The sequence below is a fragment of the Buteo buteo genome, chromosome 3 (genome assembly GCF_964188355.1).
Source record: "Buteo buteo chromosome 3, bButBut1.hap1.1, whole genome shotgun sequence".
NCBI classification, from domain to species: domain Eukaryota; kingdom Metazoa; phylum Chordata; class Aves; order Accipitriformes; family Accipitridae; genus Buteo; species Buteo buteo.
In genome coordinates, this window is record NC_134173.1 from 38,676,264 (window position 1) to 38,703,732 (window position 27,469).

Sequence of the window (27,469 nt, forward strand, 5' to 3'; positions counted from 1 at the left end):
ACAACCATTAAAAATGTGTAAGCTGCCTTGTACTTCATACATACCAAAACCACAAAATAGTAGAATTAAAATTTCTGTTCTCCGCTGCCTTAGGACATTATATTTGTAAAAATCAGATAGATTAGAAAACCTTTTATTCTATCAATAAAAAATCTTTTTAATGTTATAGCAATATAAATGAAAACCCAACAGCATAACAATGGATCTGGATAAAAGTAACTTCCATTTCCCAGGCGCTTACTTTGCTCACTAAACCTTATTTTGCGTGAATGGTTTTCATTTCTCCTCTGTGCTCTTGAATAAAGCGTTTCTGTAAGATATTTTCAATTTCACACTGCAAATAGGCTAAGGTGTGTTTGCACTACCTCTTTATATGATGTGTAAAGCTGAGTAAAACTCAAAAGTCTGTATAACACAGATCAGACTAGGTGATATAACTGCCCCTTTTTAGTCTTAAAACTCCATGTGGTTATTAGCCTTCCCCATTTAAATTAAACAGTTGCATTTTCTACTTGAGTTTTTTCAATTAAAAGACAAGCTGATCCCACAAAATAGGTAGTACGTTGATATATCATAAAAGGCTCAGCAAAGCAAGCCATGGCTAGAACATGCTGTCTATACTACAGCGACTTTCTCCCACTAGAATATTTTTAGGTAGGCTATGAAAATTAGGATTGCACTTCTGTTATTACAGTAATCTCTTCTTCTCCTAGCAAATTGTTTTCTCTCTCATCCATCAGTAAAGAAGAAGAGCACTTATTTTTCCTGGTGCGTTCACCTTATTCTCTCCCACTGATGGGTTTCCATAACACTCATTTAACAGTTAACATTAAGTGGAAATGTTTTTTGAGAACATCTTTCGAAAACTGAGTTTTCCAAAATGCAGGGTAGAACACAGACTGAAAATTTCCACCTAATCGGAGATGAATATGGGAACAGTGCTGGTACTGACTCTGCACTACCATATCTACAAAAGGAAATACCAGCTTGAGAACCTGATTTTGCACTGGCTGGAGAAGAGAAAGAAAAGAATAACTTACATTTACACCGGCCTCAATTTAAAGTGATATATCAACAAAACTGGAAAACTTTAAAAGATATTACAAGTGCTCCTCTGTTTCCTCAAACTCCTCCTACTCTCTCATCTGAAAATAGGTAAGAGGGAGCATTCACCCATGCAGACAAGATGACGCATGGAAGAGCACTGGTGGTCCAAGGCATTGCAGGCAACAGCTGCTTTGTTACCTCTAATCCTTCACAAGTGCCACAGGCTGAAAGTTAACATGCAAAGGTGGGTGTTTGTCCTTCCCTTTTAAGGGTCCTTCCACAACATGTTGGATACAAAGTGATTTGAATACATATAATTGATTCTGAACTAACTCCTTAATGGTTTTAGATATAACTTGCCCTGAAATCAATAATGTCTCTGTACTCCTGAAAACCTGGACCCCATCTATAAAACATGCTGATAGTGCTTCACTATGAGTAATAGGTAACTCCTAGGTAGAAATGAAGTAGAGAGTTCAAACACAGCTCAGCCTTGATCTCCCTGATTTTACAGACTCTTAGGTATACCTTGAATGGTAAGAATGCAAAACACTATTATAATATAATGACTAAGTCCAGGACTTGAACTTATGGCTCTTGATATGAGTTGGTATCTACAGGAAAAAGTTAAATATGCTTATGCTCCATGATACGTAGGGATTCAAGCCTCAGGTTAGAGCAACAAATTCATATTATATTTGATGCAATACCCTGATTGCAAGTGAAGAATCAGGTGGTGACCAGCACTGGGAGCATATGTATTTGTTTCCTAGCAGCTAATTCCCATAAACCTCCATATGGCTTTTTAAATACAATTCCTAACAATAATGGAAGTTTACAGTTGCTTTACATCTGGCAATAGTGTAGATTTTACTGGCAAAGACATTACTATATTTAAATAGGGATTTCTTAATATTGGTATATTTTTACGTGTAACTATGATATTAAAAGGATCCTTACTCTGTGCTGTCAAACCCTTTCAGTGCACGGTCATAAATGAAACAGGCAGAGATTAAGAGGTTACTACTCCTCTGTGAGGCATAACTTCTGACCACATGTCCATTTTAATCCATTGGACTATAAAATAAAATCATGGTGAAGACTTTATTTCATTTTGTTATTGAAACAGAGTAGGAGAGTATTCACGATCCGTTACTCTGTCTCCACTGGGGAACGCTGATGACCTCCAAGTAAGGGGCAGTATTTTAAACCTTTCAAAATAGATTCTTTGCACCCATTCGGTCACTCTCAGTGCTTAAACATCAGCACTTGTAGGCATCATCTCTGCTCTTTTCGACAGAAGGCTCCCCTTAAAACATCTAGCCACAGTTAAAATGCACATTTCAATTTAATTTCTCCATTCAATATGAATGTTTAGCTATTATTGGCTAAACCATTAAGCCCTAGCTGTCATTCTACAGAAAATGTCATGGATATGTGCTGTGCTTTCTTTCTCTTTCTGTGCTTTTCTTGCTGCACTTGAAACTTTTAATCAATAAAATCTAAGCCATCAAACTGACAATACAAGCTCTACTTTAATCAATCAGTTATTCACTATAGTACATTATTGGCAAAGCATCCTCTGGGTCCTTTCCAAAAGTCAAAGGATACAACATAAGGAAAGGACAAAGTTACATAGGTCATTACCTATGTATTAATTTCAGACTGGTGAAAAGTCTCTAGGATCCAATAGCATTGTACCTCTTTTATTATTTTTTTAAACGAGCACCAGAACAGAAGAATAATGCTATTGTGAGGATCTACAAGAGGTACCAGAGAATAATGTAATAACTCAGTAAGATTGTCCATGGCAAGCTAATTGCCCCAAGGGAGGAGGACAGGTTTTCAAAGATAAAAGTAAGGTTTCCTTTTAGCTGAGCTCAAACAAGAAAGTTTCTTGAATCTCCAAATCCAAAGGCCTGAAATACTGTAGACCAGAAACATTAACAGAGTATTTCTACATAAATCACTTGACACACTCTTCCTAATTTAAAGGCTTACGTTTTCTGCTCCCTGAGAAATCAGGTGCCCCTTCCTATTCTTTCAAAGAAACTACAAAAAATTAAACATTAACATGCAGCAGCTAAAGACATGCAAAGATCTACTTCCCTTTGGCACAGCAGCACTAACCAGGATTTACCACCATAATACACATCCTGTTAAGTGTTGTTGAGATATTCTGTCTCTTTTTTTTTTTTTTGAAGTAACTAAAAAACCCCTCTTTCTGTATTACTATTACTGTCGGTAATAGTGAAGTAAATAAAGTATGAGATTTTCTTTAATCTAACCCATCAGGCAGTTAAACATCAGGCCTAAATTAGTTGTCTAGGCCTTGTTTTTTAGTAAAGCAGTAGGAAAGTTAACACCAGAAAGGAAGACATGCCATCCTTAGATAGCTATTTAACACAGTAAAAATTAATCATCCTCTGGAAATACTCTTTTTTGACCTGTAAACTAGACCACTAGCATGGACAATATGCCTTGTGTCCATATGGCTACAGTTAGGTGAGCTGAACGCCCCTCAGAAGGAATTTATTGAACTGGGAATACCAAAAAAAGACAATTTTTTCTTTGGGTTTTCTGTGGAAAAAGCAAGGCACTGTCAAAATTCACATCTCCATCTCCAGTCCCAAGAAACCAAATGACCCTTCATAAAAAAAAATCAAGCCAGGTCTGTGCTACAAGATGCTACTTATAGCTATGCTGGTTAGTTGAATGAACCAAAAAGAGCTGCCAGTGTGGCTTTAGCACTGTCTCAGTTAGCCACAAATAAATCCTCAGTTAGCATTGTTAAGCTATCAAGATATTGAAAATAGCTTGTTCACATTTAACGACAAATGGTGAAACATAGGGAGAGAAGGCCAGGGCCTCCAGTGTGTTGCCCTTCATACAGCAGTTTTCCATATCAAATTCTATCATTGGGATTTGGTAGCATTTCCCACACATCCCGCACAGATGTAAGAACGTAACGAGATGAAGCAGTCAGAAATAACTGCTGATTGGTTTTTGCTCTGTGGAATGGGGAAATAATGTTTTTTTTAGCTAAAACATGTACAGAAGTTGGAATATTTTAGAAATTAATAAAACCAATGTCTTCAATGATTTTTTTGCCACTTTCTGGAGAATACTACTACAAATTTTGCTTGCAGCATTGTATGTTATTAGAATCAAGCCTGCTTTCTTTCAAAACTTCAAGTACTTTCTTGAGTTATGGGGGAAACACAACAATACAAATATTTTTCCTGATGCACGTAACTTATATTTTGGGTTTATACTTTCAAATGTGAACATTATCTTGAAGAACGTAAATCTTACCACCCCCAAATTACGATACCTATGTAAGTAAATTAGCAGCCACAAATTAGTCCAGATGCAATGACATATTGCTAATAAAACAGCTTAAAAAAAACCCCACAAAATTATTGGATCGAAGAGGTATGAGTGGATTTCAGAGAGGCAGTTGTGCTGTGGAGGTCAGGGCGGGATTTCTGTCCTCGTTGGTCATCTGAATGGCTCATCTAGCAGTCATCCAGGATGCTGATCCAAGCCAAGACTGCCATATACAGTCCAATCAATCTGAAAAAATCCCTTCAAGGTTGAGCCCTGGCCGTTTTATAACAGGAAACCGAATTCTTTCATCATTCAGAGCTGACTTGTCTCCTCATGCCAAATGTGAAGGGATCATTACCTTCTGTGACTCAGGAATTTGAGTGTTTTACATGTAAGGGACTGTTAAACATCACTGCAGATAGCTCTAAAACATCAATAAAATAATATATAATCTTTCCTTTTTGTTTGGCAAAAGTATGATAAGAAGTTCCCAGTTTCTCCATCTTCTTTATGGCAGAGAGTATCTATTCCTACACATTCCTCAAGAATGAGTTCAATACATGTACATTTCAAATCTTCCCAAACACTAGTCCATAAAGTTAATTGCTTTTTTGTGTGACTGAGATTACACTGGAGAATCACACTTTAATCTAAATTTCCTAGCCTTATTCATGCTGCCATCAAAAGCATAACAAGGAGTAATCTTCCTTTTTTAATTTCTTTCTTTCTGTTGTTTTTTTTTTTCAAATAAAATCATCCTTTCATAGTAGGTTATTTGACATGTTATGTAACTAAGTATAATGAAACAACCACTCTGAAGGAACCTGTCTCTTGCAAATAAACATTTATGGTTTTAAATTGTTTGTGCAGAATAATGTTGCTAAACCACATACCAATAATTAAAACATACAGGGGAAAAAAAAAAGGTTCTTCACCCCTTTTAAATTTTTTTAGGAATTATGTTTAAAATTATTAAAATAATAAAGATTATGCTATTTTTGAAACACAACTATTATTATGAATAATAACCGGACTACTTGTCTTGCATTACATGAAAAGAGAACTTTAAAGAACTTAAATTATATGTTGTTATCTTTTGCTAAATCCATCACTGGGAGTCTACACTTGTTTCTCTTATGCAATCAAAAGCTTCCAAAGAAGTCACCAACTATTACACAAGGGATGAAGGAAACAGCCTTTCCTAACTAATTAAAATTTCACAATGGGTGTCCCAGACATTACCAAAGTTTGCTGTCATTTTGCACTTGAGACATTACAGTTGTCTACCATGCAAATTTTGTATTTATTAATCATTTAAGCCATCCTGACCCCATTCTCAATTTTGAAAATGCCTGAGCTCGTTTTATATCTTAGTTAAATCTTGTTCTCAGTCTGAGATTGGTATCTGGTACTCACAGGCAGCGATTCAGACTTCATAGATGAGAATTTTCTCTGCTTAATACCTTAGATTATAGTTGCTACTAGAAAAAATAAAATTGAAGTATACAGAAACAAACTGCCTTACCTTCACCAGTTCCGTATAACCAGTTTCCCTTGCTGTCCACCAAGGTTGAGCTTTCAGTCCCTTGACATTGTAGAGGGAGCGTTGCCAAACTGATGCAAAGTGACCTCTTTGGTATCCAAGTTCATACCACTTGTATGCCTAAAAGATTGCAATTGTTAACAACTTAATTCATACCAGCCAACTCCCACAGAAAAAAGATAACTTATGTTTTTTTTGGTAAGGAAACAGACTGTCTGTTTGGATGCCAGGGTTATTCTTCTAATGTAATGTAGTAATGAACATTTCAAGGAAAAGAAAACCACAAACAAACCCCCCAAACCCCAACTAACAATCGCAAAATAGATCAGATGGCCAAGGCTGTCCAATCCAGCATTAGTAAAATAGAATTATTTTCTCACAAGCATTGACAGTAAATATGGGTCAGTAATCTAGGCTCTGTCCTTGGACTTGGAAGATCAGATTGTTTGTCATCTCAGTCAATCTTGTTTTCTCTATGTTTCAATGCACTAGCTATGAATTAAAGATTATCATCTTTAATGATGCTGCCAATGGAGATGCTGTAATGATGAAAACAGTGCTGACTTTGTGGATCTAAATTGTTACATAATTATCTAATATGTATATACACTTGAGTTTCTTCAAATATTTGTTGCCACACCAGAATTGAGCTGAAGCTACTAATTTTTCTTGTCTCTTTCCTTTACTTCACATGGTAGAAACCTATTGAGGCTAATAACAGACTTTGTCTTACTCTCCCTTTCCACAATTTGCTTTACCACTGTATAGCATCAAAATGAGGTCCTGCAAAGGAAGAAAATGGGATGCTTGGAAAGAAAAGATCCAGCACTGTGATGAACCATATACACAGAAGGCTACCTATAGCTGCCTCCTTCCTGTCCAGCATTGCTGCTACAGCTGCAATATTTTAGACAAGACAAAAAAAAAAGAATATGACAGGACAACTAAGTAGGGAAATATGAGGTAAGAAGTCCAGAGCAGAGGGACTGAAGCAGGCAGCAATCCCTGTCTTGAACAGAAACCATCCAGTTCACCTCTGCCTAAGCATCACTCATCCAAACTTGGACCATGTTCTCACACTCCTTCACCCAACCTGATATTTATTCTTATCTCATGCTACATAGAACAGCCTATAATTTCACCCTTACGATTCCAGTTAATAATGCTCCCCCTACACCTCACCATTAGCTGCCTTCCTGGGCTGTACCCACCTCCTTGTCAAGTTGTCCTCAAAAAAACCAAACCCTACACTTTTCTTTCCAGCAAGAATACAGAAAATCTGCTGTGCTGGTTTTGGCTGGGATAGAGTTAATTTTCTTCACAGTAGCTAGTATGGGGCTATGTTTTGGATTTGTGCTGAAAACAGTGTTGATAACACAGGGATGTTTTCGTCCCTGCTGAGCAGTGCTTACACAGCGCCAAGGCCTTTTCTGCTTCTCACCCCACCCCACCAGCGAGGAGGCTGGGGGGGCACAAGGGGTTGGGAGGGGACACAGCTGGGACAGCTGACCCCAGCTGACCCAAGGGGTGTTCCAGACCATAGGACGTCATGCTCAGCATATATAGCTGGGGGAAGAAAGAGGAAAGGGGGGGACATTTGGAGTGATGGTGTTTGTCTTCTCAAGCAACCATTACGTGTGATGGGGCCCTGCTTTCCTGGAGATGGCTGAACACGGGCCTGCTGATGGGAAGTGGTGAATGAATTCCTTGTTTTGCTTTGCTTGCGTGTGTGGCTTTTGCTTTCCCTATTAAACTGTCTTTATCTCAACCCATGAGTTTTCCCGCTTTTTTCCTCACTTCTGATTCTCTCCCCCATCCCACTGAGGGGGAGTGAGCGAGCGGCTGTGTGGGGCTTAGTTGCCGGCTGGGGTTAAACCATGACATCTGGACAAAATGAACACTGTCCCCAGTAGCATTCTGGTATGGTAGTCTCCCCGCACAACTATTTTAATTGTTATTTGTTTTTCAAAGAGAATCATTTCTCCTATTCTAACTCACGACCATATGACAGTTGTCCATTAATCTGCCCACATTTGACATGAAGGCTAAAACAAAAGACTTATTAAAATGAAACCCACAGTACTGACTCTTAAGCTAAAGAAGAAACATTTTATATATGCGGTCTAATGGAAAGCAAAACATGCAATCAAATAAACATATCTGTAGGAGAACAATTCATGTCAGGTTATTATTTATGTTTACCTTGAAGCCAGTAAACTAGAAGGGAAAACAAAACTTTTTTGGATACAAATCAGCCATGAGAACAGTGTGTGACTTACTAAGACTTACTTATTCTTAGCAGTTAGTCAAGAAAACAGAAAGATATTGGAAATTCTTCATGTAATGGATTATTTCTAAAAATTTCCAGGTGTCATCTTAGAGATCTTTCTTTTGAGATACAAGGTAAGAAATTACTTTGGGCGGTTTTGTCTTCAAATTTTTACATAAGTCTCTATATTATAACCACAGATTATTTTTTGAGAGTCTGTAAGTTTTCTTCAAGCTTTTAAAAAATGTGGTGCTTTGATCTTTATAACTCTTTTGAATTATGGAGGAAAGAGCACAATAGAATGTTGCCTTACAGTATTTACCTGAAGTACAGAAAAACAGTGTGAATGAACAGAATAACAGCAGACCATATGTAAGCTTTCATCTTTTTTTCCCTAGAAAAGCTTTGTAAAATTGTGTATGGGTCAAAAAAAAATAATTGTGTATTACCTTTGGGTAATACGCAGTATATCTTTAAATTTTGATGTTATCTTGGTTAAGTTTCTGAAATGGAAGCATTATGATTTATAACGTATGTTCCCCAAGATGTAAGTTGTAATAGCAATGGAATATCAATAGATCATTCATGCTGACTGCCTGCATTCATTTGCAATGTCTGGAGTTAGCCCAAATGATAAGGGGGATGAATTACTTGTTTCAGCCACTGACTGATGAGTATGAATGTTGCTGCTCTTTAAGATCCATCAGCTGTAATCACGATGTATAATACTGTTAATCCTTATCTAATAGAAGGATTGTGCTATGGTAGGGTTAGGTTGTCTTGCTCATCCTTTCCAGTCCTGAGTTTCCATCAGAAACCCTTCTTTTGACATGCGGATCTTGGCAGTGGAAAGACTAACTAATGACCACTGTACTATTCAGGACAGTTACAACAGTAGTATAGCTTCTTTTCCAGGAAAGTAATTGTTTGAGATGCACTCAGTTTATACATTCTGTGTGAACAGCACTTTGTTCTATAATACCTTCCACAGTTCTAATTTATCTTTTTTTAAGTCAATTTGGCACTTTATCAAATTATAGCTGGAAAGGGCATACTCAACAATGTTTCCCTAACACTTACCAAGACCACATTCATAATTCCTAATTTATCTCTAATAGATGAATATCTACCTTCAACAAACCTTCAGTGGCAGCAATTTCACATGTTCCTTAAATATTGATCGGTTTCCTTGATTAAATCTTGAAGTTCAGCAAGTCTAGCAAGGTCAGTAAGAAAAATTTAGCTTAACAGTGGACTTTCCACTGATAAATTTAAAAGTCTCCTCTATGCCAACAAGTTCATTTGTCATTGATTAAAACTTTTTCTACAACAGATTTGACCATTAACTCCATAAACATTAACACATAGTTATCCTGGGGAATGGGATGATATACATTAATTACATCTGTGTGGTATCTTTAGTCAAATGTTGTAATGGGATGCTCTAGGTTCAATCATTCAACCAGAATATCCCACGGAAGCATACAAGGATTTCCTTTTTGGAAAATCTCACTTGTAAATGAACTTCTAAATTAAAAAAACTTCATTGGAAGAATAATTTATTGTACCTTCAGAAAAGACAATCTACCTTAAAGAACCACAGATATTATTACATTTCAGTGTATTATAAGGTATTGTAATAAAAGTTCCATGATTTATAAAGAAAGAAAATTAACCTCAACTAGGCTTAAGAAAGATTACTAACATAGGCTTCATTATAGTCCACATGTCTATAGTTGATATTGGAGAACTGCCTACCGACTGGGCCAAGATACTCAAGAGGTCAACATTCTTTACAATATTTTAGGTATCAATAATTCAGACCTATTACTAGATAACTGATTGAAAAGCAGGTCCACTATGCTTTTTTATTCTTATTCTTTTCCCATTTCCCATCCAGGAATAGCGTTTTTTGGTTTGTTTTTAAATTCATGCCCATAGTAAAGTTTGTTACTAATAACAGTCTTCAACAAAAGCCCTTTGCTCCCCTACCATGGCAATAATGCTAATTCACACATTTAAATTTGGCTTTTACATTAAATTTGGTTTTAAATTAACAAATTGGAAACTCATGGTTTTCAGTTGCATATGTTTGCTTTTGTTGGGCATGCAACAGATTTGTTGCACAAATTTCTGCTTTTCTGATCTGTTTGGTACTTTAATTATTGAACAAATACAGTAAGTCAGCCCAGACATTCAGTCTTCTCATGGTCTCCTTTTATCACATACTCATTGGTGCTCAAGGTCACTTTGAGAAAGAAGGGAGGTTTACAAAACACTCTTATATCAGAGCTATGAGATAACTTCAGTACAGTGATATACATGTAATTGGTTTTTTTAACTCTGGTTAAAATCTTTGTTGTAAGTGGTAGGAGCAGAAAACAGACTCTAAAAACACCTTCACTGAATTTTTGAAAAATGTTTGGTCCCTCGGTTCAAACTGCCCCATGCGAGCTTCAAAAGTTTAGGTTAGTTCTAAAGCAAGGAATGCTAAGAGACTGTATTGTCATATCAATGGCAGATTTTTTGCTGTTGCTCATCTTGACCTCTACACACATATGCTGGCTTGTTACTGTAATAGGACCACTCATGCTTTCAACATTGAGCCTGTGCTTAAAAGTTTTTCTGGATTTTGCAGTCCACCAGAGGTTTAGACTTTAAAGCAAGAACATGTTAAACATGTACCTCTTTGTCTCCCATTCTCTGCAAGGCATCACCCAGATGAAAATAAAAGCGTCCATCATTTGTGCCAGGGTCACCAGACTCTAGTCCTTCCTTAAAAAAAAAAAAAAAAAAAAAAAAGGTATAAGGGAAACTTCACTAGGACTTCTAAAAGTTCATTTGATCGCTCTAAATAGCTTGCCAACTCTATGCAAGAGACAGGCTATGAAGTTGGCTATAAAACATAACCACCATGGTAACCCAGAACTTAGGCTGAATGAATATGACATTTCAGTAAAAAGCCATTGAGAAACATTACCAGTTTTCCAAATGCCATGACCTCTTTCCTCAGTCCCTCCAGGACAGAGGCATATTCAGAGATGGACACTTGCCCCTGGCCCTATATACCTATACACAAGCATTTTAGAAAGCTGGATTAAGGTTTCATCTTGTGTTATTTCTTCCCAAACACTCAGAAGTAAACACAAGGCCCCTCTGGATTTTTCAAGAGCCTTAAGTTTGCAGCATACTGCCAAACTCAGAACAATTTGAGACTCATAGCTGTGTACTGAGGGTTAACCACTAATAAAACAAATACTTGATGTTTAAGAACTGATGACTCTCAATGTACAAGCTTGCTCCAGTTCATAGGCAGTGATATAGCAATATAACACCAACACATAGCTTAAACTGTGATTTTTTTATTAGTATGCTTCTACCTTGACATGTTTTATACATTCAAATTTTATTTTTTACAGGTAAAATATTTACTGTAGGTGAGAAAAGAAAAATACCTTTAGATAGGGTATGCTCTCTGCTATCTTGTTTTCTGCCTTCAGGATGAAGCCATAATGTACTTTGGCAAAGCCATCATTTGGAGCCAGGCTTAGAACCTGTTTGAGAGTAAATGAATTAAATACTCATGTATGGATCTATGCAAATTAACAAACCTGTGCACATATTACTATTTAGTCATGCAATGACATTTTCTTCCGTCGTTGACTCTCAGATAAATTCTTGGCTTGGCTGTACTTTCTTTTCCCCATTCACTTTTGTGCTTCTCCAGAAAAATCTATTACAAGCCAAAATTTAAAGTATCAGAAGTAAAATTATTCCAACTGGAATCTCTGAATTGCATTATTTTTTTGTTGTCTGTCTTTCTCCACCCTCTCTCTTGAGTTACGGCATCCTACATTACAGAATTAACACCATTCCTTAACATTTAAGTTACATATCTCAAGTTTGACTATTCTGAAGGAAAGGAGCTGCTTTTGAACAAGCCTACAGCACAGTCATGGGTAGTGTAGAATTATACCTGAAATAGTTTAAAGCTAGATAGGTTTATACTGGTGGCAAACTAGTCTTGGCAAGAGAAAATATACTATGCTGTGAAGCAGAGTGAGTACTGTTGAGGAAGATGCTGTAAAATAATGCCTGCATCACATAATGGGACTGCGCAGACCCTGGGAACGCAAAGGGCATTCTCAGCACTACGGTGAACTGGAGCACTCTCTGGAAGAGCTTACACCTGCCTGGCCAAGAGAAAGCTATAAGATGGTAACGCGAGGTCTAATGCAGTAGTAATTCAATGTGCTTTCACACTAGAAGGTGATGGATACATTATTCTTGTATAGGTGTGTGCTATACTCTTTGACCAAGACCAAGACCTACTGTGCTGAATTAAGCTAAAAGATTTTGTATCCTGAGCAAGATTCAGATAATGTCTGTAACCTGACTTAATTTTGCAGAAAAGGAAAACCCATAAGCAAATATCCAGAGATGGATATTTCATGGGGACTGTGCAAGAGAAAGATTTGTGAGTACAGGGACAACTGTAAGAAAGGATCAGTGTACGGGGGAGTGTTTCAGGGAAAGGAAGTGTGACGCTGGCTGGCCTGAGTTCTGAAACATATACCCTCAACATTAGCGAGATAATTTAAGTGCATTTGGTCTGCCTCAGCCAAGGGGAAAATTAGAGAATGTCTTGATCTACTTTCCAGCTCCATGTTTCTATGATGTATATATTCAATATCATTTGTAGCTCTATGGGACGTCAATTTCATGGTCAAGTTAATCTGTTGTTACACCTCTTCTCTCCTTGAAGTAAGGGTGGACAGTCTTCTTAGGACAGATCCTCAGTCTGTGAGGACCATCACAAGAGCCTGGCAGTCAGTGGAATTACAGAGGCTGATACCTGCTGAATGTCTAGCACAGCCGCTAAATACAAAACAACGGACAGATGCAATTTCTCTTGCCTAAATCCATTTTTGAAGTTACTAAACTTATGCCATGGATAAAATGTCTGCACACATTACAGCCATTTCTCTCTGCCTTTTCCAGTCACTGTCTAGCCTAATTTTTCAATCAAAATAATTACAAGCAAAACAAGTTCTCTGGGCCAATTTCTCTGCTTTCTCAAACCTTATTACCTACAAACAACATCCAAGCAAAACCCAAATCAGTGCAACATAGGTATAAAATGTTTTGAGTTAAAAATAGCAGCATTTCACTTCTTTTTGCAGAAAAGAGCTACTATGAAGGAACAATCAATTTGAGAAGCTATTTGAAGTCTGTAGTATGACACATTATTAGCAAAAGGTGAACCCAGCAAGTCAGAGTAAGGATGAGCTTAATCCATAGTATAAGGATATGCTACCACCTTATGCATCTTATGCCTTTTGACTACAGCATTCTGTGTATAATTATTTTGATCCAAGAATCTGTACCTGCAGGGCAAAATAAATGACTGACAGAAATATTTATTACCCATATAATTTCGTTACAGTTCCTTTAACTATAGTATAAAGCTATCTGATTAATTAAGACAGAATAGAATTTTCTATATTACGGTTCATTTAAACTATGCCGAGTTGCATTAAGGCATGATCTACATTCAGAGCCCCTAAAGAGAAGCGAAGAGATACAATCAGCAGAAATTACACTGGAAGTATTTAATGTAAATTGTATTACTCTGTTGCTGTTGCTGCATGCAATATTAATTATGTTTAGAAATAAGTTTTACTAAACTGCTCATAGCCCATTAAATATTAATCATGAATATAGAAATTAACCTCTGGGGCTATCAATGGCTAATTAGCCAGGGCAGAGTACTGTGTTAATGTGGATATTCTGCTTTTGGTACCTGAGATAGCTCAATCAGAGCTGGCTTATGCTTGTCTGTATAATGCTGCACTGAGCCATGCAGACATGCCTCAGCATAGCAGGCAAAAAAAGTGCTATTAGCAGAGTAACTGGTCTTATAAAGTTCTCTTCCACTATATTTTATCATAATCTGTAGATCTTTGAAAACAAAAATAGCTCTAAATTCTACTAGGACTACTTTTAATGTTACATTTCCGTGTCCTTAAGTGTAATGTTCAAAAGAAAATGCTTTAATATTTGAGGCAAAACTGAAATCCTCTCCAGTTGGACACCATTTTCCATCTGTGGTTCAGTATAAATTCTGGGAAATGCATACTAGAGAAGTCTATTTTGTGTCAGTTAGACTATACCACACTACAGCTGTAAGTACAAAACTCTCTTGATCTGAAGTTCAGTGTTTATACACATCACTTCCGTAGCTGAGAGAAGGAACATATCATATTTAAGACTTTTGAAATAAAAACGTGACTATAACACTTCAACAGCTGCTGAGACATAACAAATTTGGAATGCAAAATAAGAATTGAATGGAAAATAAGTAAACTGGCCATTAAACGTAAAGCAGAAAGTTTTCATTCACTAGGATTCCTTGGGCATCTATTCAACTCCCTGGAAATGATGCAAGCTAGAGTTAGTGTGGTCTGAAGTGATATATACTGTAATCCCAATGTAGGGGACAATGCCTATGAAAGGTCCAGCTGGTTGCACGTGATCAGCTCACGCTTAATGCAGGCTGATAACACTGAACAAAGATCGAAATCTTACAGCAGGAAGCAAAGGAGGACACGGGTACCTTTTGCTCATGAAGCTAGCAGAAGCTAACAGGAAATGGGAAATCTGGAGTCTAGATTCTCCTGCTGCAAACTTGCCTGAGGAGCAGAAACAAGTAGCACATACACAACAACTTAGACAACCACGAAGAAAAGAATGGGAGCAGAGGGGAATCAGCAAAAAGCTGAGTCTTTAGTCGAACAAGAGGTATGTTCTCTTGAGGATGCGTCCTGAGCTCTGCCCTCTCTTCCTAGATGTCCATGCCTTAAAGAACACTTGAATAAAATGTATGAACACCCTCACAATAGGAACCAGAACCCAGGATTCATAAATATCAGAGGCATCTACTGTGCATCACTGAGTTCATGCTCTTGTCTGTGTTCTCTTACATTTTTCTACCAAATGACTAATTTGTCCTACACTAGTGAGAAGAAGGATTTAACCCCACTACAGAAGTTTCCCAGGTTTTTCAAAAATCATGGGAAGAAGAAGATGTCTCCTGGAGGTCCACAGAACCACTCTTCACAGTTTGCCCCTCTCTTTATTGACTATGCACAGAACCTGAGCACCTATGGTAGGAGGCCCAAACCGTATGCCAATCACTTCCTAAGTATGCATTGCAACAGATGAGCAAAGAGCTCAAGAGCAGACCATATGGCCCCTAAGCAATCTGCCCAAAATCATGTAAGAAGCATTCAGTATAACCAAGAGTAAATGCAGGTACACATGAGCTTCTCCCCGTTTCTTTGGCTATGTTTCCTTTCTTAAAATTCTTCATGTAAATTTATCCTGAATTACAACAAAGAAAAAAAAAAATTACATTACTGTGCTGGAATTCAGCCTGAAGAATAGCCAGAATATGGACAAAACCCACATGATTTTTTAAAAGAATAAATCCAGTTCCTTTTAAAAGGTATTTATTTGTTGCTCTTTTACAAGGACATAATATCACTATGATCTATTCTATTTCAGTGGTTAGTGAACTGCAAAACAGAGTAATTACACTGGTTAAAGTCTATGGGAGCATGAAAAACAATATATTAAAAGCAGACCAGTTCTTATTTTGCATATCTGTTCTTAATCGGAGCAGTATACACTTCTTCTGAAGTATATCAAACTCAATATCAAAGTGATTATATAACAAACTCACTACCTTCTTCCATTTATAAAAAGTGATTATTGATATTGAGAAATTCTAACTACATTGTTTGTAGCAAAATACTGAAAAAGTGCAAAGGAAAATCTTGCCCAAAAGGAGTATGTTTTTGTTTTTTTCACGTTCCTTGCAGCTTGAGAAGCAGGTTCGGTTAACAAATTCTATCTTTAAAAGCTGATGTTTCCAATACTCTGAGAAATTTTGACAGCAGGTCAAAAATTATTGAACAGAAATGTTTTATGGAGGGACCTACAACGTAGCCAAAGTAGCAAAGCAAACATTATTCTGGCAACATCTGAGACTACCAGAGGAGCATGAGAAAAAAAAAAAGGTATTATCAGGGTTCAGCTCCTGCTTCCAAACATACAGTTGAATGTCCTCCTTCTCTTTGAGAAACCACCTGAGATGAGAATCCCCTCAGACTCCTAGATGTGGGGGATGGAAAACTGAACCTTTATTCTCAGGAGCTGGTACTAATCATGCTGAGTTGTCTTCAGTCTACATAACCAGCCAACTACCATACCACACCCGTACCAAACAAGCACTGCAACAAGTGTGCCAACATCAACAAGATCATCTCTGACCAGGTGCTGACAGCTTGTGCTCTACCAGTGATGTCAAGCTCTGCATCTGTCAGAGAGTTTCCAGATGTTAACAGGGTTTCTAGATCACAGGAGCAGAGTGGCCCTTCCTGGCAGTGAAGTTTCCCCAGCCTGATAACCATAGTATAAGGTAGGAATATAAATGCAATGAACTGTCCACACTACAAGCATCATGAAAAAACCCCAGAATTTAGGCTGCCTACAAAAATAGTGAAAAAACCAAAGGTTAAATAGCTGTGTGAGTACTGAACTACTTCATCACATGGTTAGAGACAGTGTTCCTGTAAAGAAACAGGCTTACTTCTGCTTTTCATGTCTTGCAGATAAGACATCTTTTTTTATACTATGCACTACATCTATATGTGTTGTCAATATATTCCAAACCTGGCTACCAGAAAGTATAAGAAATCAAATATTATTAAGCATATGAAAAACATCTGCATTTCTCTGTCTATGAGGAAAAACATTTAGCATGACAGTATCAGGAAATCTGAATTAAAATTAGAAGATAATTAAGAACTCCATTTAAAAAAATCATATCTATAGTAACCCTCCAAAACCTGACATGCAAAATGTTTAACAACTAAAAAAGTTAAAAGCAAGCGATCTTTAGAATGAACATATGAATGCAAATAATATTTTTCCTTGGCTGGAATGGGAACTTACCTCTTCATATACTTTCTTGGCATTGCTGTTATCTCCTATCAAGAGGTAACCAACACCAAGGTCATTCTTGAATGAAGTATCACTGGGAAACAGATGAACTAACTTCTGTAGAGTAACCAGGGAACCCCTCATGCGACCTAATTTGATTGAACAAGACTTAATAACAACTCCAGGTGTGAGTAACAGTAGTAAGACGTTTACACAACATGTAAGAACACACAAATCAGAGCCAGGTGTTCCACTTTCACTAACAATCAAGAAGCAGAATTTGAAAAAAACTTGTGCACATAGGAGCATATTCAGCTGCTTGGTTGTCACTGGGGGTGTAGCCATACAAAGAATATTTCAGGAGAACCTGATACTACGAATGCGTATCATGCAGTGTTATGGTAGCCTCTAGTGGAGAGCTGTTCACAGTGTAGCAGTAACAACATTATTTAAGCTTTGGGCTGCTCTTTCATACACAGATGTCAAAGTGCTCGACAAAACTAGGTAAACATATAAAATAAACTTAGTCTTAGTTGATTAAGTAATTAAACACATTTCTAGTGTTAAGCAATAGTTCTACTATATTTCCATTATGAAATTAATCATGCTTTACGTGCTTAAAATTAAGTACGTTCCTCAACTTCCTAGATGAGGTCTTGCTGAGGAACAGCAAGATCAAAACAAGTTGATATTAAAATCCAACTCATGGGAAAAGAACTCTTTTCTCCACCAAAGTTGACTGTGCCTTATATTCTAATTAGCACTTCTTGTACATCACAGAATTGAGATCTAAACTTTCAGATGTTACCCCCAAGTTCAATTCAATTCTTCTCTATGTTTACTGAAGGTTTATTCTGGGTGTGTTTACTCTGTGTATGCCATTAATTTCCTCATGATTTCCCTCAGTTTCAGTAGAAAAAGAAGAACATTTTCTTCTTTCTGTCAATAAAAATTTTTGACCACCACCCATCATAGCTTCTTATAGCACCTAGTGCACTGTTGCCTACAGGCACTATTATCATGTGCCTACAGGCACAAGCAATTATATACACTAGTTCCATAGAAAAATTTTGAAGAATTTAAAAATAGTTTTCATAAACATTTAAGAGATTAGGAACACAAGTCCTACCAAAAATTCAATGGAATTAGCACTTTCAAGTCCTTAGTGATCTTTTGAAAGTCTTGCTTACACAACTTTCACAATTTTTACACCGCCCTCAAACCTTACCAAGAAACTGTTGCCTGTCTGCTTCTCGTTTCAAGCTCAGTTTTATCAGATCTGAAGGGACATTTGGCAGACTAACCACCTCATCGTAGGTGTTGATAGCTTTTTGCAGCATCTCATTACTTCTCATTTTCTCAGCTAAGTCATCTTCAGACTAGAAAGAATCACAAAATCATTATTAGAACATGTAATAATCCATTAGTCTTAAAAATAACTTTGTTTTCTTAAAAGGCAAACTACGCAACTGTTAGACTATGGGAATAATTTTAGAATTATCTTTAATCTATATAATTTTGGCATAACAATGGAAAACTTATTTGGTTGAGCGTTATAGTAAGGCAGATTAGAATTACTGTTGATTCTTGTTTCCTGCAAACTGTTTGAAAGTATAAGTATGAGAAAATTTGCACCTAAAACATACATTCACACAGATTTTTGGTTAGTATTTGTAGAAGTCATAATTTCTGCTTTCGAAAACAAATTAAGCAATCCGTTTTAATAATATAGAAGAAATGTAAATTGTTGCCTATGGATTATTTGTATACTAAGCCTCACACTGGCAGCAATACACAGGTCAAAACACACCAACAAACATTTCTTTCATATATTCTGACACAAATTTATTACACTCTTAGAAAACTGATTAGGAATTGGCTTTACTTTTGCAAATGTTGATAGAATATGTACCATACAACTCTCAAAACTTAAATTTGTTCATCAAGTTCAGGAGCAGACCAAAGGATATATGAGATGTCTACTGTGAAATTGCACAGCTTCATTGAAGCTAATGGAAGCTACGACTGATTTCATTTGTGGTGTGGCATTTTCATAATTTGTTTCCACAGCTAAAAAAAATAATACTGTATCTCAAATGCTGAATTTTTAAAGCATTACTTTGAATCATTTATACAAATGCATGCATTGTCATGTGTTTAACGCATTATTCCCAAATACTTCTATTTTTATTGGCTTATGTTCTTTCTTAAGTCAATTAGTGGAGCAAGGTGCAGGTGCATCACAAGCACTGCAGGTGCAGTGGCTCTTATCAGTCTATCTATATTCACTGTTGTATCATCATACACATTAAATGAAACAGCTTCAACTGTGTTAGCTGTATATGCTGTAGTAAATATCTAGAATCTTTTCACTTCTGTCCATTACTTTTTTCCTTGAGCTACTTTGAAATTGAGTATGGGAAATACCAAACAACATGGTTACTCAGCCAAACAGTTGATCAGCCAGTTTTTAGAAATAACTTCAGGAATCAGTTTTAAGCGATAATTTATTTTTCTGTTGTACATTCACTAGGAAATTTGTTTTTCCTTTTTTTGAGGGAATTGGAGGGCAAAGAATTAAAAGATACATAAGGAAGAGACAAAAATTGTCAGCATAAAATCTGCATAAATTCACCAGTACAGATGCTATAAATCATATAAGGAGGTTTAAGACCTCTCTACTGTTCTTTTCAGCCTTAAAGGGATTAACGATTTCTGTAGAATATTTTTCATCTGGCCTAAGTGTAGCTTCAGATATCAAATCCAGAATTGCTCACATTTCTGAAAAACACTTTAATTATGAAATCTTCTGCAGAATTTTGGGGAAAACAGTTGCCTTTTAAAGCTATTAAAAGATCCAGGAAAATTAATCCTCATGTCTTATTAGAAACTGAAGCTACAAAATTAGCATGTAATGTTGGTTCATAGAAATGGAAAAGTACACTCTTGTGGTGAATTCCTGGCCTTTACCCTTACTCTTTTCTGCAGTTTTACCTTTAGTTTGTGATGAGCAATAGCAAATTTGAATGTGTTGTGTTAGTATAAATACCCATTTAAAAGTAATACTGTGTTACAATGTAAATCCTCAGAACAATCCATCTGTCAGTGAAGCCCATGATTTTCCCATTCCTTCAAACAGCTTCAACTTATACATACTGGATTCGATAAAATTGTCATTGGTCATATTGAGTGTTCAGTAAAAAGACTAGTATGAGACTATAAAGGCTACTGTAAATGGAAATGAATTTACAGCTGGCTTCAATGATCTGCCCTCCTCCCTAAAAGCAATGAGCTAATGAGGAGGCAGGAAGCACATTGTCTTAGGTATAATGAGTAGATTCATTAAAAAAAAGGTAAATATTAAAGGTGTAATTTAACAGAGTTAAGTCCATCACCTATATGAACCAAAGTGGTCTCCTACTATAAGAAGGCAAATAGTTCAGCAGACTATTCCTCACATAAAGCACTGAAGTATTTGGTCTACTATGTATCAAGTGCTTGTGTGATAGTTTTTTGGATAAGCACAGCTTTGGTTCTAGCATGACTATTATTAACCAAGTGAAAACTGGTTGTGACTCCAATTCAAGTGCCTCATTAATTGTGTAACAGCACAATTCCCTTCTACAGTGAGGGCTTCACTTTCCTCATCTTGATTACCATGAGTTCAAGCAGTCTTTTATTAGAACTAGTGCAGTGGGATTATCCTCCTATTTATGAAACTACAAAAGTATTATGAATGCAGAGCTTATTTTCTGACACTTTCTTTTTTTTTTTTTTGGAGGGGAACACCTGAAACAGAACTCGCTGCACAAGAAAAAGCTAATTGAGCCTCCTTGCCTAAGAATTTTTGTTCTTTATCCTTTAACACTCCCTCTATAAAAACTCCAAATCCCCTTCCCTATTCCCACTAAGCAAAAAGCAGCATTTAGCCTAGAGCTGACTGATATGTTGATTTACCAGCTGCAGCAAACAGTGTGTAACAGCTAAGTTCTGCCTGTTGTTCCTGCACTGGGACATTAGTTGAGATTTATCTCTTACCGGTCTGACAGTTTTCATGAGATCTACAGGATGTATCTTATTTTTGTGTTATTTACAATACTTCCCACTAGACTAAAGTTAGACAAAAGTAATTGGGGAAGGATCACAGACTGAAACAGATACAATATGACAGATCACATAATTCTTTTTTTCCCTAGGAAACATCCATAAAATTATAAATGAAGTCTGACTGGGGTTTAGAACTCTATTGTTAAAAGAGGTTTAATTTTATCTTTTTTAACATTTATGGCTTGTCTTTTAGTACCTGTGCTTTCCCATATCTTGCTCGAGGACTTTGTGGATATTGATTCACTAATGCTTCAAAGGCCCTTAGAGCTTCTTCAACTTTTCCCTGGAAAGTAGAGGTATTTATCAGCAATTCTATTTAATAAAAATGCTGAAGGATGCATGACCTAATAACACATTAGTTTCCCCAATTAAAAAACAAAAACAAAACAAAAAATGCAGACTGAATCAACAGTTTTCACTCATATTTTTGTTGGGATTGCCTGCTTATTTAAGAGAAATTCGTTGTCATTATTTATGAAACAATATTATCTACTTTCTTTGGTTAAAATGAATAACACTGTTTTTCTTTTACTCACTTTCCCTTTCTTGACTGGAAAAAATGCTGAGGTGACAGTAACCTGTCCATATAAAAATGTAAGAATTCTATTGCTAATAACAAAATCCAAACTGAATCTAACACAGAATAGAAAGGAAGTTCTGGACATATGTGGAATTTTCCTCTCTGCATACCTTACCCGATGAACAGTACCATAACTACGTTTTTTCTAGGGGAAATATGGTAGACTTATCCATAGTGTGTGGCTGTTTCCTCCAAATGTTTTGCATAACGATGTCCCTCAGGACACCTCACATGTACTCTGTGTCTCTTCCCTGTCGCATACAAAGTCTGAACGTAACTATGGTATTCTCATGATTGATGCTGACTAGCAAGTAAGGATGCAAGCTGAGAAGAACCAGCTGCACTGTTAAATAGGAACTAAGCACTGCCTGGCAAAATTTGGCATCAGATCTTGCTGCCCCTTCCAATTCTTCTTACAGCTTTATAAATACGAGTGGACTATTATACACAACTGTCTTCATATCTTCAAGTATTACATATGTCTGATTTGTTACTAAATTTGTCCTGCTTCCTGCAAGACAGATTGTCTGCAACTCACCAAGAGACACAGGCAGAAAAAGAGTCAGCCAACTGACCCTATAGGCTCATCGAAAGTTTCTGTTATGCCTTTCTCTGATCAACTAATTGTGTCAGTAACACGAAGCACGGAATTACTTTTTATTTTTGTATTCTAACATGTACACAAGGCTCCTAGTGAAGAGCAGCAGCAGTGGCAGCCTGAGGTTAGAGCTCTCTATGTAGTAGCCCTTCAGCCCATCATAGACCTGCAGGAGCTCTGGGGCTGCATAGATGGCAATGTAAAGCTAAAACTGCACAGTCATTCTTCTGAAAATCAAGAACAATCCCACACCTGCAGTGACTATAATGTTTTTTATTGTACTGTACTGAAAGTAGTGTATCTCATTGCTCAGCCATCTCAAAACCCAGGTACAACAAAGACCTGCAGTTGTTCTCCATGTGCTAGGACTGTCAGTGAGGCATATCAGAATTTTTACAAGATTTACATCCAACATTTAAGGTCTCTTATTTCTAACAGTCACATAGTCTTGCTTCACTATTCAATCTCACATCTGGAAAAGGGACATCTCTTGGAAAGGTCTTGTTTTCTGAAACACTCAAATAAAAGAATAAAATTGGAAATTATCAGAGGAGATGACTGAAGAGTTTTTGTTTATTGTTGTTTGGGGTTTTTTTTTGTGTTTGATTTTCATAGTCAAGTTATTAAATTCAGAACTACCAAGATTGACTGACTGACTGACATTAAGGTCTTGCTGCCACTGGTAAGAAGCAGGAACATCTGCTTTGTGCTCTAAGCAGCTGTATGGGAGCAGAGACCCTCACAGGACACACACAGAATCCCACAGAAACAAAGCCTACATCAAAGATTTGCATCTAATGCTCACAAAGCATGTGAACACTTACTGAGAGATCCATATTAACGTGCTTACATTATTTAAGTTCTCTGATAATAGTTGACTTCAGTACTCAAATGGACAACAGTGATAGGACAGAACTAACCTGGTTCTGTGTGCTTAATTTAAGCAGTTTTCTTGATGATAGGAATTCAACAGTTAAGCTAAATATTTTCAAGGGTAAAGGTAAGCAAACACACATGAACAGACATACACTTATGACTTCAAAAAATTTAAAATAAACTATCCAGCAGAAATGAAACTTGAAGGACAAACATGCACTGAATATTTAATTTTAAAAAGTTAATTTCACAGAAAGCAATCTAAAAGTAATTCTCCCTTTTCTAAGTTAATTTTTGTTTCATTCATTTTTGTCCACTGTCTACAGTCCTGAGTGAAACATTCAAAACTTACTTTTTTACGTAGTTTTTCTGCAGCATCTAGTTCAGCTTTAATGGTCTTATCAAACTTGTTTAAGAGCTTTGGTTTCTTCTTCTTTTTAGCTAGAAGAGATTTAAAAAACACACAGGTCATTACCTCCTTCATATTTCACAGCAATTGTTTGGAGTAACCTTTAACTAGCGACTAGTACTGTGCTGGTAAAGTGCATGATTTTCAAATAAGGCAGTTTCAACTGAAAATAAATTAATTTCTTATTTATTACAATCACAAACTCCTGTATGGAAAAGCAATCTTCAAACTGAATACTTTGCAGTCAAGTTTTTGATAAAGCATTTTTCATCTCATAGTCAAGGATTTTTTTCCAAACGGTTCAACTGATATGGAAGAACAAAGAGAATGGTTATTTTTCCACATTTATATGGTATTGTGAAAAATATCATTACCAGGACATGTAAGTAATTTCTGAAGTTTTGCCTATCTATGTCTACTCATTTGTCTAAAGCAATTAAAAGAGTTGATAGCAATTATAGTTACTCAGGGTAGGAGGGACTCAAAAACTCATGTAGTCCAACTTCCTGCTGAAAACAGGTTCAACGCGGAAATGTCTGATCAAGACCGCTTTAAGTGATCAAGTTTCCACAGCTTAGCAAACTATCACACAGTAGCAGAGCAGTAGGAGTATGTAGTAAACCAGCCTTGAAGTAAATAGTGTAAAGTAAATTGTGTTTGAAGCAAATTGAAGTAAATTGTGTCAATTTAAACGGCTATTTACTTCATAGCAATTCACTTTTAATGTCTATTTGGTTACATTAAGTATACTAGACGTTAAAAAAATGCAAATACACTACTGAAAGATATGACAGCAGATAACTGCTTTTATCCCTATTTGCTATAGCTGAACTTTGCTTTTTTTTTTTCATTAGGAAAAACCCCACCCTTTCTGACACAAGTAAGGGAAATATGTATTGGCTGATACAAGTAACTACCAGTTATGTATATCAGTAATTAGTAGCACATATTTTTGCTTAAATTACGCATTACTGTTTTTCCCCCCCTCTATGGGCAATAAGTCATTAATAGCATGAAAAGAAGTAAAATTATTATTTCCTTTGTAGAAGTTTAATCAGGGAATGCTGTAACTGGTGTAAAGCTAAACCCAAACACCATACAGCTTAACACTACAAGACTACTGCAATGCTGTAGCAAGTATTTTGGATAACAAGGTATTGTAACTAGCCATGTTTTATTCTGCTTCCCAAGTCCTCGGGTGCACTGTCAGGAATGACAAGAGCCACCACATGCTACTGGAAGCTGGGCTCATGGTTCATTAAACAATATTTTCTGAGACTCTGATCCTACACAGAGCTTTAGGCAGACAAATCACTTCATCTACATTAAACCTCAGAAAATGACCTATGCCTAAGTTAATACTAAACCAATACTAAGCCCATCCAAGCATTAGAGGATCTCATGAGTCTGAGCTGCTTCTGTATGAGAAAAAAAACAAAACCCTTGACTACTTTTGATTCTTTCTGTGTAAGATTTTTACTGTCATATTCAACACTGAACTGAGACAGCTCTGCATGGAGAGAGCTTTTCTTACATTACCTTTATAAACTATTCTGCAGCATTGGTATGCACAGTTAAATAGATGCTACTGCTTTTCAGAGGCAGGGGGAAAATAGAATTTAAGCAGGATTGAAGCTCTCCTACAAAAAAATTCCATTTACTTATTCACAAAGGTCTTATGAAGCTTTAAATATAAAATTGTATGAAGATCTATAAAGGAAAGGTACTAAAGAAGCAGTGCATTAGGATTATTATATCCCTGTTGATCCTTCTTATAAGAGAAGCGACTGTAATTTTCTAAGGCATTAGGTACCAAGAAGTTAAGAAGGAAAAAAACTGTCTGACATACAGGAGTTTACTCCTTTTTCAGGATAAACCACCGAATAGCATACTTTAACATATTGGTTTTGCTCCCCTAAATACTTTAGGTTTTCATTGTACCCTATGACTTGAAATCATGCATTTATACTCAAGCACACAATAATGCATTTAAGGAATGCAGTTATCATGGAACTGAACTCACCAAAGAGATGCTTTGTTTTGGTGGTTTTTTTTTTTTCCCTAATATAATAGTATGGATGGTTTTCATGTCTTTTGTTCATTCCCCATAGATAATACAGTAGAAATGTATTTCAATCTGTGGCCAATTCCAGTCTTGCTACGTCTTAATTGAATATTATCCATTTCATAAGAAAGCAATGTCTTTACTGCATTTTCATGCAGTTAATGATGATAATGATTAAGTAGCACAGCACTGGCTCTGTTCCAAGTGTTCATACCCCTTGAATCCAGCAAAACTCAGAGAACCAGCTCTCATCATGAAAGCAATGATCCCTCCACCCCACACCTTTAGTCCACGGTGACTAACAGGTATGGTCAGAAGTTTCTGACATAACGTCACTGGGCCTGAAAAAGACCAATCCATAACATGCAAAAGGTTTGTTGGATTTTGTGGTTTATTTTTCTTGTCTAAAAATACACCAGCTCAGTTTTTCAAGAAATCATTGCTATTTCTAAGTCCCAGCTTGCTCAACAGCAGGTGTGGAAGAACCCAGAAGCATCAGCCCAAGGAGCCAATAAAAGCAAGTGTCCCTGAGGACTTTTTAGGTTGGTTGAGCTCACAGCTGCTACGTGAAACCGTCATTTGTTGTTAGCAAGAAAACTGAGGCATGTCAGTTCCTCTGGGTACATGATCTGGGGAGCTTCCAGCTGGACATCACCACCAAACACTTGGCTTGTTACTGTTCTCCAAGTAGGAGGCCATACATACAAGAAATGATGTAAACCACAACTAAAACGTCTTCTCAGCTTTTACAGCATGAATGAAAATCTGTATCCAAGACTGGCCAGTTACACAGAAACTGTGTATTCAGTAAGGGAGGACAGCTATTTGTCAGCTTTCTAACTTACAGTATTCATGGGAAGACAGAGTCATTTGGTCCTTCTCAAACTCAGTAAGCATGGCAACAGCGAGGTTCCTTCGAGGCAAAGGAAAGAAACTTTCCCACCCACCAAGAAACTCTTATTGCCTGTGGGACACTGTTTCCACAATTCCTTTAAGTTTACAAGGAGATGAGACAGAAACAGCTCAGAAGAAAAAGTGAATGAAAATCTTACAAGTCTGTGGCACAAAGATATCACAACTTTCCCCTCATATCTGACATTGGTGATGTGTTGGAAGAACCTTTTTGCTACCCTCCATTACAAAAAAGTATTATCTTCTCATTTTCAGTACAATTATACATCAGCTCTAGACCAGCAGGAGATCAATATGAAAAGCTGGAAAGGAGCTGTTAACAGAAATATTATTCAGCTGCTAGGCACCAATATAACACAGTAAACAGTATATAACAAGCAATCATTTTCATCTCCCATTCTAGTCCTATGTTAAAGGATTCACCAGGGAGCTTTCAGTGTAACCATCAAGCATTCCTCTATATTAACCAGATAGCCTGCTATCTCCCTGCAGGGGTATTTTAATAAATTATCCATTGCTTTCTTCTAGTGTAATAATCTTTTAGCAGATGTGACCCAATATATTAAATTCAGTGTTACAAAGAAGTTAACTTATCTGTTTTCAGGGGGAAAAAAGCACGTAATTTTTTTTCACTGACTTACAGATTTCACCATGTAGCTGAAGTAATGCATGATCACACAACTGCTAGGATGATTTGTGGTCCAAATCTGGTTGAGCATTAAAATGG

The 27,469-nt window shown here is 36.6% G+C and overlaps 1 protein-coding gene across 6 annotated transcripts in view; it reads right to left on the bottom strand.

Moving 5' to 3' along the window:
* ASPH (aspartate beta-hydroxylase) overlaps positions 1 to 27,469 on the bottom strand; it is a 121,137-nt gene that overhangs the window by 17,025 nt on the left and 76,643 nt on the right. For all 6 annotated transcript variants that reach the window (XM_075023353.1, XM_075023349.1, XM_075023348.1 and 3 more), the window contains 7 exons: positions 23,709 to 23,797; positions 21,499 to 21,585; positions 18,424 to 18,574; positions 17,208 to 17,344; positions 11,645 to 11,743; positions 10,875 to 10,964; positions 5,903 to 6,040 (listed from right to left, as the gene is read on the bottom strand). In XM_075023353.1, the coding sequence (XP_074879454.1) occupies positions 5,903 to 6,040; positions 10,875 to 10,964; positions 11,645 to 11,743; positions 17,208 to 17,344; positions 18,424 to 18,574; positions 21,499 to 21,585; positions 23,709 to 23,797 (791 nt within the window). The remainder of the gene's footprint in view (positions 1 to 5,902; positions 6,041 to 10,874; positions 10,965 to 11,644; positions 11,744 to 17,207; positions 17,345 to 18,423; positions 18,575 to 21,498; positions 21,586 to 23,708; positions 23,798 to 27,469) is intronic.